General features: G+C 44.9%; 1 protein-coding gene across 1 annotated transcript in view; it reads left to right on the top strand.

Moving 5' to 3' along the window:
- The window catches only part of GHR (growth hormone receptor), a 182,440-nt gene that overhangs the window by 144,542 nt on the left and 18,859 nt on the right, over window positions 1–19,039 (top strand). The window contains exon 3 of the mRNA XM_024203131.3: window positions 18,145–18,274. Within this exon, the coding sequence (XP_024058899.2) occupies window positions 18,145–18,274 (130 nt within the window). The remainder of the gene's footprint in view (window positions 1–18,144; window positions 18,275–19,039) is intronic.

A 19,039-nucleotide genomic window follows, 5' to 3' on the forward strand; every position in this document is an offset into this window, starting at 1 on the left:
GACTTTTAAGTTTGTGTGTGACCCTCTCATTATGAATCTGAGTTCAGATTATAAGCTATTTGAGGCAGGATATGTGATTCTATTTATCTCTGTGCCAGTGCAGGCTCAAATACAGAGGGCATTGGGGCACTGCCCCACCCCCAAAGTAAAGCATGCATGGAGTGGGGCTGCTATAGATTTGTTGGGTTTGCAATTTGTATAGTAGCAAGGTGCTCTTCACCACCCCCCCTTCTGACTCGTGCACAGACTGCTGAGTGAAGTTCTGATAGAAGGAAACCCACGCCAATTCTGAGTGTGATTTGGGATTCTGGATTCACTGCCCAAGCCACAGGCTTGACTACATTAATGTGCTCAGGGTATCTTCTAGAGCACGCCAGCAGGGTCTACAATACAGTTGGAGTGCAACACTTTGGAGCACTCTGCAGTCACCACAACTTGTGACTTGAGCAGTGAATGTGGTGCTCCAAACCCCACTCAAAATAGCCACAATTTGCCTCCTATCAGACCTTCACTGTGCAGTCTGCAGGGGATGAGGCAGTGGAGAGAGGGAACGTAACAGAGGAAAGAGAAGAGAAGGACCATGACCATCCTGGGAAGAGTCCAGGCCCGGGACTGGCTAGGGTAAGTAAGGGCCCTAGGCAGCATGGGAAGGCAACCTTCCTAGCGCCCACCCTCCCGTTTGCCATGTTTGGGGGTGGGGGGGGATGGTAGTCCATGGGGGCAAGTGGACATGGTTTGTTTTTTAGGCTATGCCCAAGTGCCACAAAGCTCAGCAGCTGCTTCTGCTCTGTGTAGCACCTACCACGTTCAAGTGCTCAAAAATAAGAAATAAAAATTTAAAAATAGGACAGTATGTTAACATAAGTTGCACAAATGTTGAAAGCCGTAGCTGGTTATATTGGTTCTGCTGAGTTCCTCTTCCTAAAGGTAACTTACATTGGTAAGTGAAAATGACATTTATTATTATTTTTATAGCACTCAATGTTTATTTAAATACTAAATGGAAGAATACAGAGTAGGGTTTATGATACTGAATGATTTAATTAATCAATTTGCCATACTTTTTTTTAATTCAATATGGAGCATCTATCTTTTGAATAAATACCTTATTTCTCTTCATAATGAATTATATGCAGATTTATTTTTCCCCAATACACTTTTTTATACTAAGTGATAAAATCAGTATAGTGCAGAATCCTTATAGTTTCAGATCATTAGAATATAGGACAGTTAATCCCTAACTAAAAATTCAGGTCCTCAGCGGGCAACTCATTCCAGGAAAATAATCTTACCAGTAAATAAATATGTAACCATAATACAGTATGTTAAATAATAAAGAAAAGTGGAGATAGTGAAGGCAATATATTTTTTAGACAAGTTCTGTTAGTGCAGCTACAGATTAGAAGGACTCTTGTCCAGAGAAAAGTTGTGGCAATGAAGTTCTGCTGAGGAAGAGGGATGGACATTATAACTTAAAGGTTGTCATGAAGGCATATAAAACTCTACAGCCTAAATACTTAATGCTCAGCCTACTAACCCTCTGTCCTCTTCTAGAAAGGTACTTGTGCTGGGATGGGATGACTTCACTGTAGAAAAGTGTGCAAATTCATTCCTATGGCTGCACATAAATATGCTCAAAATTACCAAATACCATGGTGATGATCACACTATAAAAGAGGACACGGATTCTTTGTCCCCAAAACACTCAGATCCTCCACAGCATGATGTGTCATTGAGGCCTGGGATCAGGTCCTTGTTGTTTAGTGCCTATGTCCCCTGAAAGAGCTGCCCCATGTTTAATGCAGATGGTTTCACAGGAAGCAGCAGCTAGTCTGACTGTCAGCCCACAGTAATGCAACTTTGCTGCATTTATGTGTGTTCCTCTGTGTGTCGACAGTGCTGAGGGCCTGAATTTGAGCCATAAACAAGCATTCAGGGTAACAATTTTAGACTGCAAATGTCATACTTGAAATGGAAACACCACGGAGGAGCCATTGTGGCCATGATCCATGAAAGTAAAAATGTGCTTAATGGTAAAAGAAAAACAGTTTAGAGTGAGGGTGTCAGGTCAGAGGAAAGATCCCCTTCTCCCTCCTGGGCATAGAGTTAAACATAAAATCCAAGAGTATTTAGTCTTGATTTTTCTGAGACCTGTTTTCTGTTCATGGAGGGCTTAGAAATGGGCATTTTGGAGTAGACACAGAATTAACAGCAGTTACGCTCTTCCAGGAGCATTGCTTGCTGTTGAAGAGCATAGTCAGTCATTTGTGATATTCATTTACCACCTATGCTGCACTCTCCTTATTTATCCTTCTGATGAGAGGACAGCTCTAACCACATCCTACAGAAAACATCATCCTAATGTTGATTGACTACACTAATTGTGTGCAATACATAAATGTACTGCTAGTCTTTCACAAGAAAGGATTCAATTTTAGATAATAAAAAGACACAAGCATCTGTTTCCCCATCACTCCTTGAAACATAATTGTAAGCTGAGTCACTCAGATAAATTGGGAAATAATTGGAAACTTCTTAGTTACCCTTATTGTTTTGTAAATGAGAGAAGTACAAACTCTTGCTGTACTTACTAATGCAGTCAATTGTGCCTGTGTTGTTTATGTTTGCAGGCTGGTTTTCTAAGGGACAAGTCCTAACTGGTCTTCTGAGGCCACTGGAGGATCCTGCTTGCCTACAATGAGTGGTGTGGTTCCTCTGCACACTGAGGGGAAAGGGAGAGGGAGATTTGGAGAGAATATGTCACAGAGCGGGAGGATTTGGCCCTAAGAGAGGAAATGATTGACCATTGCTGCCTCATTTCCCACTCTTAAGTTCCTATATAGGTTTTTTTCTTTCTTCTCTTTTTCCTTTATTTTGATTTTCCTGGTGAGAGTCACAGCGGCAGCATGGAGAGTAGGGATGACCACACCTCCCTTTCTTCTGCAAACAGGTTCCAGCTCCTCCTGGGGAATTCCCCAGCATTCCCAGGCCAACCGGGGAATAATCCCTCAGGCGTGACCGGGGTCAGCCTCGGGGTCTCCTCCCAGTGGGATGTGCCCGGTAGAGTTCCAAAGGAAACCTCCCAGGGGGCATCCTTATCAGGTGCCCAAACCACTTCAGCTGGCTCCTCTCTATCGATAGGGTTTTTTTTCTTTTTAACTTAACTACACTATATTGAGAAAGTGTTAAAAATCCCTTTGACAACCTAGAGAGTTGAAACCAGCAATATTTGTTGACAATTTACATAATCCTAGTACAACATTTAGAGAATACTTGTTACTCAAGCAAACCGATCTGTGCTTCATCATCGCCAAGGCAAATCCCAAAGGGAAGTAGCCTCCATGCAGATTGAGTTCAACCTGGATTGATCTCAAGCTGGATTCTTAAGGTGATCTAGTTGGATATTCAGTTTGTCCATTACCGGAGATTTTATTACACCACTGAAGCTTTTTTGCCATGTGATTGCCAGCCACGTGTTTATCAAGGAATGCTGCTAAGCATCTTAATTCATTGGTCTTCCATCCTAATAACATGTCCATACTAAAGAAGTTCCTGAAACTGAACTAGTGCTGATGGAGGTAGTTTCTGGATTCAGCTACAACTATCCTCATTGTTGATTGTGTCCTGCCATTTAATATCGAGCAGCAGTTAAAGATTACGAGAACTTGTAGCCTGATCTATTGATTGTTTATTAATTACATTGATTACTTAAGAATTCCCCATTAACAGTCTGAGATTTAGTAGATTCTTGTTCAAAAATCAGGCCCAGTATATTAAAAATACTGTTCAGTTGGGAACTCCAATGTGTAGGGGAAACCCTCTGTATTTGTAACAGTTTTATTAACACGGTTAGCAAAGTTACAAACACTCCTACACAGCAAGGTAGCTAGAGATAACACAGGATGTGCCGTGCGTCTGAGCATTCGTATATTCATACCATCCCTTGCAGAAAGAAGCAAAATATTAGTTCTCCTCCTCGTCATCAGTGGTTGTCATTGTGGCATCTCCCAAGAGTTACAGCTTCCAGAGAAGACAGGCTAGGATACAACTTTTATAATCCGTTACACTAATGCTACTATGCCTAATGCATAAGGCTCCTTTTATGTCACGGAGGTGACATTCTCTGCTTCAGCCCCAAGGGCTGTGGGACTCTGGAGCTGGCAGCCAGTGGGGCCCTGGCAGGGGTCTGGCCAGGGCCGGCGCAACCCATTAGGTGACCTAGGCGGTCGCCTAGGGCACTACAATTTGGGAGGCAGCGACCGCGGTGGTATTTCGGCGGCAGGACCTTTCGCCGCCTCTGTGTGGGGGCGGCATTTCGGGGCGGGACCTTCCACCGCCTAGGGCAGCAAAAAAGCTGCCAGTGCTCCTGGTTCTGGCGACAACAGCAACAGGCAACAGGGGCCCCCTACAAGGTTCCAGTGACAGGTGACAGATTCCTGAGGGGGCCCTCCTCAGGGTTTCAGCAACGGGTGACAGCGTCGCAAAGAGGGAGTGGGATGCCTCAAGCGAGTGGCTGGGGGTGTCCTGTTTTCTCCTTGGGAAATATGGTCACCCTGCAGCTTCCAGCTGCTGTGGGCAGAAGGGGAACTCCACAGCTCCCAGCCACCACAGTGGCAGGGGAAACCATGAAGCCTCAGCAGCGAAAGTCACAGACCGGTCACAGCTTCCGTAAATTTTTGTTTATTGCCCGTGACCTGTCCGTGACTTTTACTAAAAATAACCATGACAAAATCTTAGCCTTACTAATGCATAATCAATAGGGATTTCATTCCCTTTTCCTTATTTATATTTCCTCACACTATTAATGTTGGGGTGCCCTTCTCCCATAGGTTAATTGGCTGTTTACCTCAAGTTTATTAGCATATATGTCAATTAGTTACCTTGGTATTCTTGTGGTGGGACATCTGCTGATGTTCCTAACTTAAAATATGCCAAGCTGGTATAAATTAGCGTCTTGTGGATACCTGTCAACAGTTTAGTCATTACAGCACTCTGTCTTATGATAGCTTATGATCCAGGGTTACTCCTGGTTAACTGCACATGTAAGGCTTTGGGGCTTTATGCCTTGTTTAGATAAGCTGTTGTCTTACAAGCCTGAGGCTTTACTGCCTTAACTTATTCGTTTGCCTTATCTGGCAAATACTTACAGACTACAGAGCAAGATTCAATCCACTGCTCTTCAGCCTTCCTCCGCACCCACATTATACTGCCATACAGCAGAGTTGGTCTAACTCTGTTTCTGTATATCTGCAGCTATGTAGCCAAGATTTTCTGTGCCACTCAGCCAAAAATAACCAATGAAATCTTGCAAAAGGGCTATTCCGATATCCTACGTGTTGGCAGCAAATTGGTGCTGGGAATGTTCTCTGCTTCAGCCCTTTCTTTCAACAATCTTAGGCCTTGTCTACACTACACAATTAAGTCGGCCTAAGTTAAGTCGATGTACAGCCACCACAGTAATTACTGCAGTGGTTCATGTCCACACTGAGGCCCCCTCCGTAGGTGGTGTGCATCCTCACCAGGAGTGCTTCTGTTGATTTAACTCTGTGGGGCATTGTGAGGCACTGACAGCTGGAAGGAACCCCACTCTGGGACCTACCACCCAAGCTGTTAGCCCACTCAGGGCTCACAGCCGGAGAGCTCCTCCTCCCTGGGGCTCACAGCCAATGGTTGATGTAAGCAATGCAGTGATCGCCCTAACTACACTGACCTAAGCACTACGCCACTCGCAGAAGTAGATTTTTTTAGGTTGATATAGTGAGCGACTTACAGGAGCAGGAGAAGCAACGTTGTAGTGTAGATACTTAGAGTTAGGTTGACGTAAGCTGCCTTACATCTACCTAACTCTGTGGTGTAGACCAAACCACAGCAATAAAACCTTTAATTTTTCAGATATAGGAACATTCTACTTTCGTTCTTCCAGGCATTGTCCTGCAAAGGGATCTCTTCCATTGCTGATTTACATTCATGAAAAAAGTTCTACCATTTCCCAAGTGGAGGAGGGGAATTGACCCAGAACCTTACTGCTGTCCATTTATGCAAGGGTTTTACCTGGAGCCTAGGTAGTGATAGACTAGAAAGTGACCTACTTTGCTAGTATTATTGTATCTGTTTACCACATCTGGAGGGAAAATTCCACTTTCCCCATATTTGGTGATTATTAGTTTATTAGCACAAGGCTGTGTATATTTGAAGTTGCCTTCCATTGATAACAAGCATTGTTTCAAGCTGCATTTTTCTGTGCATCTTGAAACAATCACTGAGGCTATGTCTACACTACAGAATTAGGTCGGATTTATAGAAGCCGGTTTTATAGAAACCGGTTGTATGCAGCCGATTGTGTGTGTCCCCACCTAAAATGCTCTAAGTGCATGAAGTCGGCGGACCGCGTCCACAGTACCGAGGCTAGCGTCGACTTCCGGCGCATTGCACTATGGTACCTATCCCACAGTTCCCGGAGCCTCCGGCGCCCATTGGAATTATGGGTTGAGATCGCAATGCCCGGATGATGCAAAGCAGTGCCGCGAGGGGTTCTGGGTACATTGCGTCAGGCCCCTCCCCCGCCGTCACAGCAACGGCAGACAATAGATTCGCGCCTTTTTACCTGGGTTACCTGTGCAGACAACATACCACGCCAAGCATTGAGCCCGCTCAGCTCAGCTCACCGTCACCATATCTCTTCCGGGTGCCGGCAAACGTGGGACTGCATTGCTAAACAGCAGCAGCAGCTTACTGCCTTTTGGCGGTAGACGGTGCAGCATGACTGGTAGCCTTCATTGGCGATCTGGGTGCTGGCAGCTGTGGGGCTGGCAGCCGTAGGGCTGCATTGCACCAGCCCCTTGCCTTTTGGTAGAAGATGGTATATTACAACTGGTAACCGTCGTCATCGTACTGCAGTGGCTGTCGATCATGGGCACCCGGGCAGACAATGATGGTTATCAGTCGTAGTATGCTATTTTCTGCCAAGTGCCCAATATTGTCTGCTAAGCACCCAGAAGAGGCCGAGGGCTATCTGGGTGCTGGCAGACATGGGGCTGGCAGCCGTGGGGCTGCATTGCACCAGCCCCCTTGCCTTGATGATGATGGTTATCAGATGTATTATTCGCAGGATGGGGCAACATTGCTATACAGCAGCAACCCCTTGCCTTTTGGGCAGAAGATAGTATATTACGACTGGTATCCATCGTTGTCATACTGCAGTGGGCATCAGATCGTGCAATAGACCTGAAGGCTTACTGCCAAGCGCCCAGTATTTGCTGCCAAGCACCCAGAAAATGCCAAGGGCTATCAGTCATGCTGCGCCGTCGTCTTAAGATGTAAAAAATAGATTTATTCTCCATTCATTTGCTTCCCCCCTCCCTCCTGCTAAACCCAGGCTTTTGAGTTCAATCTTTGGGGGGGGGGGCATTCTGTGTGACAGTTGTTTGTGTTTCTCCCTGATGCAAAGCCACCTTTCTTGATTTTAATTCCCTGTACCTGTACGCGGTGTCACTCGCCCCTCCCTCCCTCTCTCCCTCCCTCCCTTCTTCCCCTGGTCCGTCAGATACTACTTTCGCGCCTTTTTTCAGACCAGACGCCATAGCCAGCACTGGGATCATGGAGCCCGCTCAGATCACCGCGGCAATTCTGAGCACTATGAACACCACGCGCATTGTCCTGGAAAACATGCAGAGCCTCCTGGACATGCCAAAGCCAAACCAGGACCAGCTGAGGAGGAGGCGATTGCAGCGCGGCGACGATAGTGATGAGGAAATTGACATGGACCTCTCACAAGGCACAGGCCCCAGCAATGTGGAAATCTTGGTGTTACTGGGGCAGGTTCATGCCGTGGACCGCCGATTCTGGGCCCGGGAAACAAGCACAGAGTGGTGGGACCGCATCGTGTTGCAGGTCTGGGACGATGCCCAGTGGCTGCGAAACTTTCGCATGCGTAAGGGCACTTTCATGGAACTTTGTGACTTGCTTTCCCCTGCCCTGAAGCGCCAGAATACCAGGATGAGAGCAGCCCTCACAGTGGAGAAGCGAGTGGCGATAGCCCTGTGGAAGCTTGCAACGCCAGACAGCTACCGGTCAGTCGGGAATCAATTTGGAGTGGGCAAATCTACTGTGGGGGCTGCTGTGATCCAAGTTGCCAGGGCAATGAGAGACCTGGTGATATCAAGGGTAGTGACTCTGGGAAACGTGCAGACCATAGTGGATGGCTTTGCTGCAATGGGATTCCCAAACTGTGGTGGGGCGATAGACGGAACCCATATCCCTATCTTGGCACCGGCGCACCAAGCCACCGACTACATAAACCGCAAGGGGTACTTTTCAATGCTGCTGCAAGCCCTGGTGGATCACAAGGGACGTTTCACCGACATCAACGTGGGCTGGCCGGGAAGAGTACATGATGCTCGCGTCTTCAGGCAGTCTCTTCTGTTTCGAAAGCTGGAGGAAGGGACTTTCTTCCCAGACCAGAAAATAACAGTTGGGGATGTTGAAATGCCTATCGTGATCCTTGGGGACCCAGCCTACCCCTTAATGCCATGGCTCATGAAGCCATACACAGGCAGCCTGGACAGCAGTCAGGACCTGTTCAACTACAGGCTGAGCAAGTGCCGAATGGTGGTGGAATGTGCATTTGGCCGTTTAAAAGCGCGCTGGCGCAGCTTACTGACTCGCTCAGACCTTAACGAAAAGAATCTCCCCATTGTTATTGCTACTTGCTGTGCGCTCCACAATATATGTGAAAGTAAGGGGGAGACATTTATGGCGGGGTGGGAGGTTGAGGCAAATCGCCTGGCCGCTGATTACGCGCAGCCAGACACCAGGGCGGTTAGAGGAGCACAGCAGGGCGCGGTGCGCATCAGAGAAGCGTTGAAAACCAGTTTTGTGACTGGCCAGGCTACGGAGTGAAACTTCTGTTTGTTGCTCCTTGATGAACCCTCTGCCCCTCCCCCACCACCCTGTTAACTCTACTTCCCTGCAAACCAACCACCCCACCCTCCCCCACTACCCTCCCCCCTTCGAGCACCACTTGCAGAGGCAATAAAGTCATTGTTGCTTCACATTCATGCATTCTTTATTAATTCAGCACACAACTAGGGGGATAATTGGAAAGGTAGCCCGGGATGGGTGGGGGAGGAGGGAAGGAAAAGGACACACTCCAATTTAAAACTTTAAAACTTATTGCTATGGAAATCATCTAGGGTGGAGTGAGTGGGTGGCCGAAGGCCCCCCCACCGTGTTCTTGGGCGTCTGGGTGAGGAGGCAATGGGACTTGGGGAGGATGGCTGCTGGTTACAGAGGGGCTGTAGCGGCGGTCTCTGCTCCTGCTGCCTTTCCTGCAGCTCAACCATACGCAGGAGCATATCACTTTGATGCTCCAGCAGCCGGAGCATCGACTCTTGCTTTCTGATTACAAGTTGACGCCACCTCTCCTCTTCAGCCCGCGTTTCAGCACGCAACTTCTCCTCTTCAGCCCGCGATTCAGCACGCCACCTCTCCTCTCGCTCATATTGGGCTTTTTTAAAATCAGTCATTGACTGCCTCCACGCATTCAGCTGTGCTCTGTCAGCGTGGGAGGCAGTCTGAAGTTCAGTAAACATTTCGTCACGCGTCCTTCGCTTCCTTCTTCGAATATTCACTAGCCTCTGCGAAGGAGTAAGATTTGCAGCTGGTGGAGAAGGGAGAGGTTGTTAAAAAAGATACATTTTAGAGAACAATGGGTAGACTCTTTCACGTTAGATTTTGCTGTTCACAACATCACACAGCACATGTGCTTTCGTTACAAGGTCGCATTTTTCCTCTTATATTGAGAGTCTCCTGGTTTGGTGTGAGAGATCACTCACGCAGTGCCAGGACACAGATTTCAGCTTGCAGGCAGCCATGGTAAGACATATAGTCTTTGGGCTTTTTTAACCTTCTTAACATGTGGGGATGGTTTCAAACAGTTCTGCCCTCATTTCCCATACCAAGCACCCGTGCCATTTAAAATGGGTTTGCAATGTAAAAGGAGGGGCTGCGATTTCAGGTTTAACATGCAGCACAAACCCAACTAACTCCCCTCCCCCTCACACCCAATTCTCTGGGATGGTCACTTCAACCCTCCCCCCCACCGCGTGGTTAACAGCGGGGAATATTTCTGTTCAGCAGACCAGGAAGGGGCACCTCTGAATGTCCCCTTAATAAAATTGCCCCATTTTAACCAGGTGACCGTGAATGATATCACTCTCCTGAGGATAACAAAGAGTGATAAGGAATGGATGTTGTCTGCATGCCAGCAAACACCGGGACCATACGCTGCCATGCTTTGTTATGCAATGATTCCAGACTACGTGCTACTGGCCTGGCGTGGTAAAGTGTCCTACCATGGCGGACGGGATAAGGCAGCCCTCCCCAGAAACCTTTTGCAAAGGCTTTGGGATTACATGAAGGAGAGCTTTCTAGAGATGTCCCTGGAGGATTTCCGCTCCATCCCCATACACGTTAACAGACTTTTCCAGTAGCTGTACTGGCCGCGATTGCCAGGGCAAATTAATCATTAATCATTAAACACGCTTGTTTTTAAGCCATGTGTAATATTTACAAAGGTACACTCACCAGAGGTCCCCTGTGTGCCCTCAGGGTCTTGGGTCAGTTCGGGGGTTACTGTTTCCAGGTCCAGGGTGACAAACATATCCTGGCTGTTGGGGTAACTGGTTTCTCCGCTTCCTTGCTGCTGTGAGCTATCTATGTTCTCTCCATCCTCATCTTCCTCGTCCGCCGAACCCGCTTCCCCGTTTGCAGAGAGGGACTCATAGAACACGCTTGGGCTAGTGGTGGCTGCACCCCCTAGAATGGCATGCAGCTCCGCGTAGTAGCGGCATGTTTGCGGCTCTGCCCCGGACCTTCCGTTTGCGTCTCTGACTTTGTGGTAGGCTTGCCTTAGCTCCTTAATTTTCACGCGGCACTGCCGCGCGTCCCTGTTATGGCCTCTGTCCTTCATGGCCTTGGAGATCTTTTCTAATGTTTTGCCGTTTCTTTTACTGTTTCGGAGTTCGGCGAGCACTGCTTCATCTCCCCAGATGGCGATCAGATCCTGTACCTCCCGTTCGGTCCAGGCTGGAGCTCTTCTGCGATCCTGGGACTGGGACTGGGACTCCATCACGGTTACCTGTGCTGATGGGCTCTGCATGGTCACCTGTGCTCTCCACGCTGAGCAAACAGGAAATGAAATTCAAACGTTCGCGGGGCTTTTCCTGTCTACCTGGCCAGTGCATCTGAGATGAGAGTGCTGTCCAGAGCGGTCACAATGAAGCACTGTGGGATAGCTCCCGGAGGCCAGTAATGTCGAATTCCGTCCACACTAGCCCAATTCCGACCCCCTAAGGTCGATTTTATCGCTAATCCCCTTGTCGAGGTGGTGTTAGGAAACCGGTTTAAAGGGCCCTTTAAGTCGACAGAAAGGGCTTCGTAGTGTAAACGTGTCCAGGCTTAAGTCGATTTAACGCTGCTAAAGTCGACCTAAACTCGTAGTGTAGACCAGGCCTGAGTTAGAATCTCAGAACATGTTCTCTTGATATCCAGCATAATAAACATCGTCCCACTTCCATTAAAGTAAACAGCCTAACTGATTGACCTTAGTGGATGTAGGGTAGGGGTAAGTTCAAACTGACTGAGCATTCAGTTTCATTATATGAACTCCCAACTACAATAGTCTCTTGGCTCCTAATGTCTGTTTCTCATTTAGCTGTTTCCTTTACTTTCTCCTCAGTCTTTCTCCATTAATCTCCCCTAATTCTATGTTGTGATCATTTTGAGAGTTTCTTAAATGAAAGTATTACTTTCTGTTGCATAAAATATCTTTTCCTAAGGTCACTTTATTTTTTAGAACATGTTGTTGTCCATCGTTTCTTATGTATGTGTTCTTTTTTTGATTTGTTCTGCATTATCACTTGTCTTTGTCATTTATAAAAAACTTTTAAATAGACAACCAGAAGCTTTTAGTTTTTAAGAGAGAATATGGTCTTCTGCATCTGTTATGGTCCGGTAGCTTGATCCTGTGTATCATTTGAATCATTACATTACATTTTCATCTACCAGAACCATGTGTTAAATAAAGAAGAGCTTCTTAATCTCATCTAGTTCCGAAACATCTGCTTTCTTTTGTAATCAAAGTATTTGCTTGTTCATCAGATCTGCCATAGGAGAAACTAAGCTAGGAAATGCTAGGGATTTTATCCATCTCCCATTGATGTGAATGGGAGTTTTGCCATTGAATTTACTGGGTACAGGATAAAGCCCCCTCTTAGTGTTCAGCACTGAGGCTTGTTGGCTGAAACCCAGGCTGAGACTTTATACTTTGATTTTTACTTTTTTTGGAGCAGTAGTTAGGTTAGGGGGGTGGAGATGGGTTTGTTCTCTACCTGCCTCTAATACGTCACTACACAAATATCGCAACATAGAAAGTACATGGCCACTTGAAATTTCATGGTGAAAGTGGAGAAAGACCTTGGATCCTGCTGCTCTAAAAGCACAGGACCCTGACACTTGAGCTAAAGGATAACCTCCTCTCTGTATTAGCAGTTTAGGACCTGTGACAAACAACTTAATAGTTTTGATCCCATCTAATAGGGGACATGCTTTTGTACTCATATCTCTCCTCTACGGCTGTGAGACCCGGACACCGTACAAATGGAATATCAAACAGCTAGAAGCCTTCCATATGCGGTCTCTGCACGCCATTATGGGGATCCATTGACAGGACAAAATTACCAACCTGGAGCTTCTCCAAAAGTCAAATGCCATAAGAATCAAGGCCATGCTGATAAAAGCCCAACTACGTTGGGTTGGACACTAGGATGCCTGAACATCGACTCCCCATAATTTTCTATGAAGAATTGGCACAAGGACATCGGAATCAAGGCCGTCCCAGAAAGCACTACAAGGACAGCATCAAGAACAGCATACACTTTGGTACAATAAAAACCGGATGATCTTGAGAAGGTTGCATTAAATAGATTAGCAGAGCAACCCACAACACTCAGAGCTTTTCAAGCCTTTGAAGAGGACAGAAATAATTGATGTTAGTAGCAAGGGAAAAACATCATACTACTGCTATAGCTACCAAAATGCTCATTAATGACTTTGTCCTCACGATCTGCTCACGAGCATGCGCATCACGCTTTGGACTTCAGAGTCACTCCAGAATCCACAACAAGAGAGAGCATGAAAACGTCATCGTCGAACCGATGGACTAAACATGCATGCGCGCGCGCACACACACACACACACAGTGGGGGACAAGGGCACTATATTAAACAGGTTATTACAATAAGAAGTTGAGAGTTTCAGATGAAAAGACAAAGCTTATCCCAGCACTCTTTGAAGGAGGAATGAACAGTAGACCTGCACTCACAATCCTTCAGTGCAAGGATCCATACAGTTCCCTTGATCCAGAGTAGTATACCATCATTGTTATCAAAGTAATATTAGCACACTGGTGTCAGTGGGAGTTCTGCCATGAATCAAGCTGTAAGTGGCCTACTTCTGGATGTGCCATATTGCAGTTTACAGACATTAACCCTTAATGAAATTTAGGATTCAGTATTCTGTCAGGGCTCAGTCCTTAGAGGGAAATCAATCCACAATCTTAATTTACGTAGCTTTTTGTTTAAAGGGCTGGCTACACATACTGTTTCCATTAGTCTGTAGTTACAGTTAATATACTGTTTTTGAATGGCTAAACCACATTTGCAGTTGAAACTGAGCTATATGGAAAAGAACACCAAGCTGGCAACTAACCCATAGATAATCACAAGAGATAGGTGACATGCTCGCATAAAATGCACTGGTTTTGCTACTGTATTGGAGCAGCTACTTCCAACTGAGCCAGAGCTCAGACCATAGCTAATATGTGGTCATAACAAAATAAACAGTAGGATCTGAAGAGTTTGTTTGGCTTTTGTATCATGACTGTGGTAGTTGTACATTGTGCTGATCCCCAAGGCAGAGACTAGTAATTTTTAACCAGATGTGCTTGGTTATAATGGAAGCCACAGACTCATTGGAGCGTTCCCTACTGCATAATACCTTCTGCTGTTGGGCCTGAACAGTTAGCAAGTTTGAGATTACTAACTATTCTAATATCCGTTAAAGTGCACAGAGTGAACATTTTTGCTGACTGCATCTTTTATACTTTAGCTGATATGGTCAAGTAGGAAAACAAGAATACACACTCAGTGTTTTGTTTTGCTATTTTAGTCTGTTTTAAATCTCATCTCGAGAGCTTCCCAGATTAATGTCTTTAACGTTTACCTTCAGTAGCCTAAACCTGCTCACTTTATCTAAATTAATTTCAGCTTAGCTATTGTATATCTCATTTTGCAGTGTGTTTAGGAGATAGAGCTCATGCAGGGCCCTGTAATATGTTGATAACTGATTTTTAGTGGGAAGTAAAGAATTCTCAGGAGACTCGCTCGAAGACTGCCAAGCATTATGTAAGTCAAGTTCACAACCTTTCCTGTGATCATTAAGAATTGCTGTTGTGGAGCCTGGAAACTTGACACAGAGGCTAGATGCGATCAGCTAGAAAAATTTGTATTACAAACTCTGGCACTGATCAGAAAAAAACAAAGTCATAAATTACAAATCAGGAAACTGAGTACATATGTATTGTACGGAAATCTCTTTCATGCCTAAAAACTCTTGAGGTTGTTGGAGGATCAACTTATTCAAAGATTGCCTTTAAATAAACATAAGACTCCTGTCATGGGCAGATAGCAAAAAAAAAAAAGGAGATTTGAAAGAAATTTTCTCCTGGGATTAGGGAGTTAAAATAAAGGGTAAGATTTGCTGTTTATGTGGCATGCTTATTCTGCCCATCAGGACTGCCTGTGACTTTGACAATATTATCTATGTATCCAGCAGTATTTAGATATTCTTAGGCTCCTTATTTTATCTCACATATACCATGGTGAGTGTGAGGTCAGTTTTAACTGGAGATGGAGCCCAAAGCTAGTGCAGAACTGGGCCCATAAGAGCTGGTTTTCAAACACATTTGATTTGGGATATTATGACTATTTTGTTTCCTGCAATTACAGCATCATTCATTGATAAAGAACTTCTACCCACTCCATGCACGAGAACTATATTTATTCTATCAAAGAGATTTTTCTAAATCTTCTTAATAGGAGGAAAGCCAGCCCAATTGTATTGGTGTCCCAGTTATGGGAAGCTGGGAAATTATGTATGCAGCAGTGTTACAGATAAGAGGGACTAAATATGTTTGTTTGGCATCCTGCAGATATGGTATTGGCTGCTTTAGTGGTGAGGTGTTGATTATATCTTTTATCAGGGTTGAATAAGAATGCCCAGTGGGAAGTAGTAGAAACTATCTTAAATGTTAAAGCTTCAGTGTTAATACGCTGAAGCAGTTGTTGCAACAGCTGATTTTATTTTGTGTACACTGACCATTCACTTTATCATATCAGCACCACAAACTGTGCTTTCCTCCACCATGATCATATTAAGAAGGGAATATGGGACTTTCTCTATATCTGGAATTGAGAAAATGAATTGTTATAGAGCTGCGAAGTTGAAATATATAACATAACATCTGTACTTATGAATAGAGTGAGCATATGTAGCTGAGCATATTTTAGGAAGGGTCTTTTTCAGTTTCTTATCATTTTCTTAAACTTTTATTATTTGACTGAAATTGGTCACAGCTGTTCTCTGTCCATGTAGATGAGGATGGAAATAGGGACTATGAGGGCCCTGGCTTCCTTGCACGTGTAACCCTTCTGCCTGTCTGAGTTGGCAGCAACAAGGGCCCGGTTCAGTATCTAGGGGTTCCGTTTCAATAACGCAATGCAAAACCGGCTCGAGCCTCCTCCCAGTGACCTGGGACAATTACATACCAGCCCCTGGGCGCCTCTAAGAGGCAATACTTCCCCTCTCGCAAGCACGGAGTCTGAGTGTAGCAAAATTCTTTTAATAAAGGAGGGAAACAATGCGGCATTATGTTGGGGAAACACCACAAACAGGATTCATAACACAAACCATGAGCAAAGGACCCACCCCCCCCAAGTAAGTTTGGCAGTATCCTTTCCCCTCAGGGTCTTAAGTCCAGCAACCCAAAAAAATCATCCAAAAGTCCAACAACTGTCCCTGGTCAGTGAAGCCACAGACTTCAAAAGTTTATCTGCAGAGTTTTACCTCCCAGCCTGGGGCGGGGGGGGGGGAGGGGGGAGCGGTGTTAAGGGGCACCTTACGTGGTCCGAGGCCAACTGCCCCGCCTCTCCATGGGGTTCTGCTGGAGCCTTCACCGCGAGCCACTCCACCAGCCGCTCCGCTCCACCAGCTGTCCCGTGAGCCGCTCCAGTCGTCCCGCAAACTGCTCTGCTCCGCCAGCTGCACAGCAACATATCTTCAGGCCCCCCCACAACACTCAGTGATTTCAGCTCTCAGTAATTTTAGCTCTTTAGTGATTTCAGCTTGTAGTAGGGAAGCCTCAGTGCTGATGCACCATTGGCCCAAAGTGAATTCAGCTCAGCAGCCTGTAACTAGACTCCTAATGGAATTAAAATTAGCTCTGATATTCCACAGTAGAGAGGAGGAGGTGCAATTGGTATTTCAGGCCCTCAAAAGGGGCCCTTAAGCATCAGGTACAAATACCTGTCCCCAGCCTCTCTCAATTCACTGGGTTTTGGAACCCATGTTCCTTGTCTAGCGGGTGCTACTTAGTTGATGGCAAGTCCCTCTGTCATAAAACAGTTTCATTTTCCTTGATTCACATAATCAGGGTAACAACACTTTATTCTTCCTGCCCCAATAACAGAGAAACTGGGGATCCCACAGCAGCCAAAGTGACCATTTGGGCTCATGCCAGGCGGGTGGGTGTGCCTATGCAAACAAGATCAACCCCTGAAGTTCTTTTCCACAACTCGCCACAATTCACCACCAGATGTCAGGGTAGAGCTCATCCTGACTCTGCTTACGCATGGAATAGGAATTATATAAGCACCTTCACATATGTCACTGATTACCGGTATCGTGTAGCAGAGACCATTCTATTCCTGGCTCTGTAATAGGTGCATATGTTGACATTTCGTTGTTTCTTCAATTTATTTATTTTAAACGTAGAACATTCCACTGGGATAAACTACGTTAAAAGAAGTTAAGTTTGTAAAAAGAGTACTCAAAAGTTAGGAAATGAGAGGTTGCTTTTGTAAGTTTTTACTCCACCCAGCCCCCTTGTGTAGATGCATTACTATAATTTCTATTTCCATGATCACAGATAGAGCTGAGTGAATCATTTATTTTTCTGGTTCACTGGCTGAACCAAAAATAAAAAACAAATACAATTATTATGTTAGAAGCAAAACTGAATTGTTTTTAGTTTTTCTCACCAGACCAAAAAACAAGCAAACAAATAATTTGTTCAGGTCAAAAGGATTCTAAACAACATTTTCAAAACTATTCTGACACTTGCAACATTTATTTTTCAGCTAACATTATTTACTGAATTCAACCCAAATTCATGAAGTTTCAGTGCTTTGAAAAATGCATTTTTCAGCAAATTTACTATTCCTTGAAAATATTTCATCTTGCTTTAATGTTACCACAGGACTCCTGCCCCATTCAGTGTCCAGGCTGGATGGTAAATCAGGCAGGGTTGTATAATGAATGAAGGTCACTGGACTCAAGTAGGAAAGTCTTGGGGTAATATCCATGCCTCATTGAAATTAATAACAAAAGTCCCATTGACTTTAAGGAGACAGAATTTCACCCTGGATCTTATTTCAAACACTCTGCAGTTTGACCATGTTAGATCAGAGCTTTTGATTTGGCCCATTATCAGTATCTGCATCACTTGCAAAATGTTTATATGAATTTATGTTTGGATGGTGAACACTCTCACAATATAAGGGGTGTTTGGATCTGAAGTTGTGTTCTGCTCACATTCTAGTGTGTACCTTGCTGTGTGTACAAACAATTGGGGGGGGGGGGGGGGAAGTTATCCATGTCTATTGGTAACAATAATAGGAATATGCTATGGGGTTTTTTTTATCTCAAGATGGTGGTTGTTAAGGTGGAGCCCAGGATTTCAGCACCATATTTGTCTGGTTTTACATGTTTGTTTCATTTCTTTCTTTTCCTTCCTATTTTTCATTACAGTTATTTTGGGACGGCCACAAATCATCACGTGCAGATCACCTGAACAGGAGACATTTTCATGTCATTGGACAGATAGAGATTTTCACAACCTCACTACTCTGGGAACAGTACAACTGTTGTATATGAGAAGGTAAAGAGAGTGTGCAATTTGAAATGCCTAACAGTCACTGCATTCCTCATTACAATGCAATGCAATTCATTTCATGTCATGGAAAAAGGCTAAGAAGGCACAGTTTAAGTGAATGTTTTTGAAACCAAAGATGTCTGTTGTTTGTCAAGCATAATGCAATGACTAATATGGATTGGGAAAGAATAGGTTGAACACCGAAGGAAACATTCTTAGTAGAAATAGGCCCAAGGTGCAGAATCTGGAATTTGAACACCCCACAGTTTGGGGAAGAGGTTTCGGATATGGGATTTTTGTTTGTTCCCCTGTGAACCTAACAGACAGCTATGAAACTAAAGCCACGTTTTTGAACCTTACCAAGTTTGAGTTGTGTTCACATCTGGGGGTTTGCTTCAGGCCCATCTAAAATTCTGGTTCAAGCTTTAGTAGAAGCCTCCTAAATCAACTGCTAGTTTGAACTCCTTTGAATCCTAACTGCTCGGATGCCACTATTCCATCTCATGTAAATGATTATCAGATAATTGTGATATCTCTGGGTCTCCAACTGTAAAGCATGAGCTATAAAGTCTAGGTAGGTTCCATTTAATAACGCAATATAACAATGCCACACAAATTGGCCATATCATACATTTTATCTTCTTACCAGAAACAAGAATGATGTAATAAAAAATTGAACTAAATGGCAGAAGAGGTCATTAGGGTGTGTTGTTATACACATTTGCATTTAATGCCACTTATTGTATGTTCATAGATTCGAAGGCACCACTG

Source organism: Terrapene carolina, unplaced genomic scaffold (genome assembly GCF_002925995.2).
Source record: "Terrapene carolina triunguis isolate 2854851 unplaced genomic scaffold, T_m_triunguis-2.0 Scaffold69, whole genome shotgun sequence".
NCBI lineage: Eukaryota > Metazoa > Chordata > Testudines > Emydidae > Terrapene > Terrapene triunguis.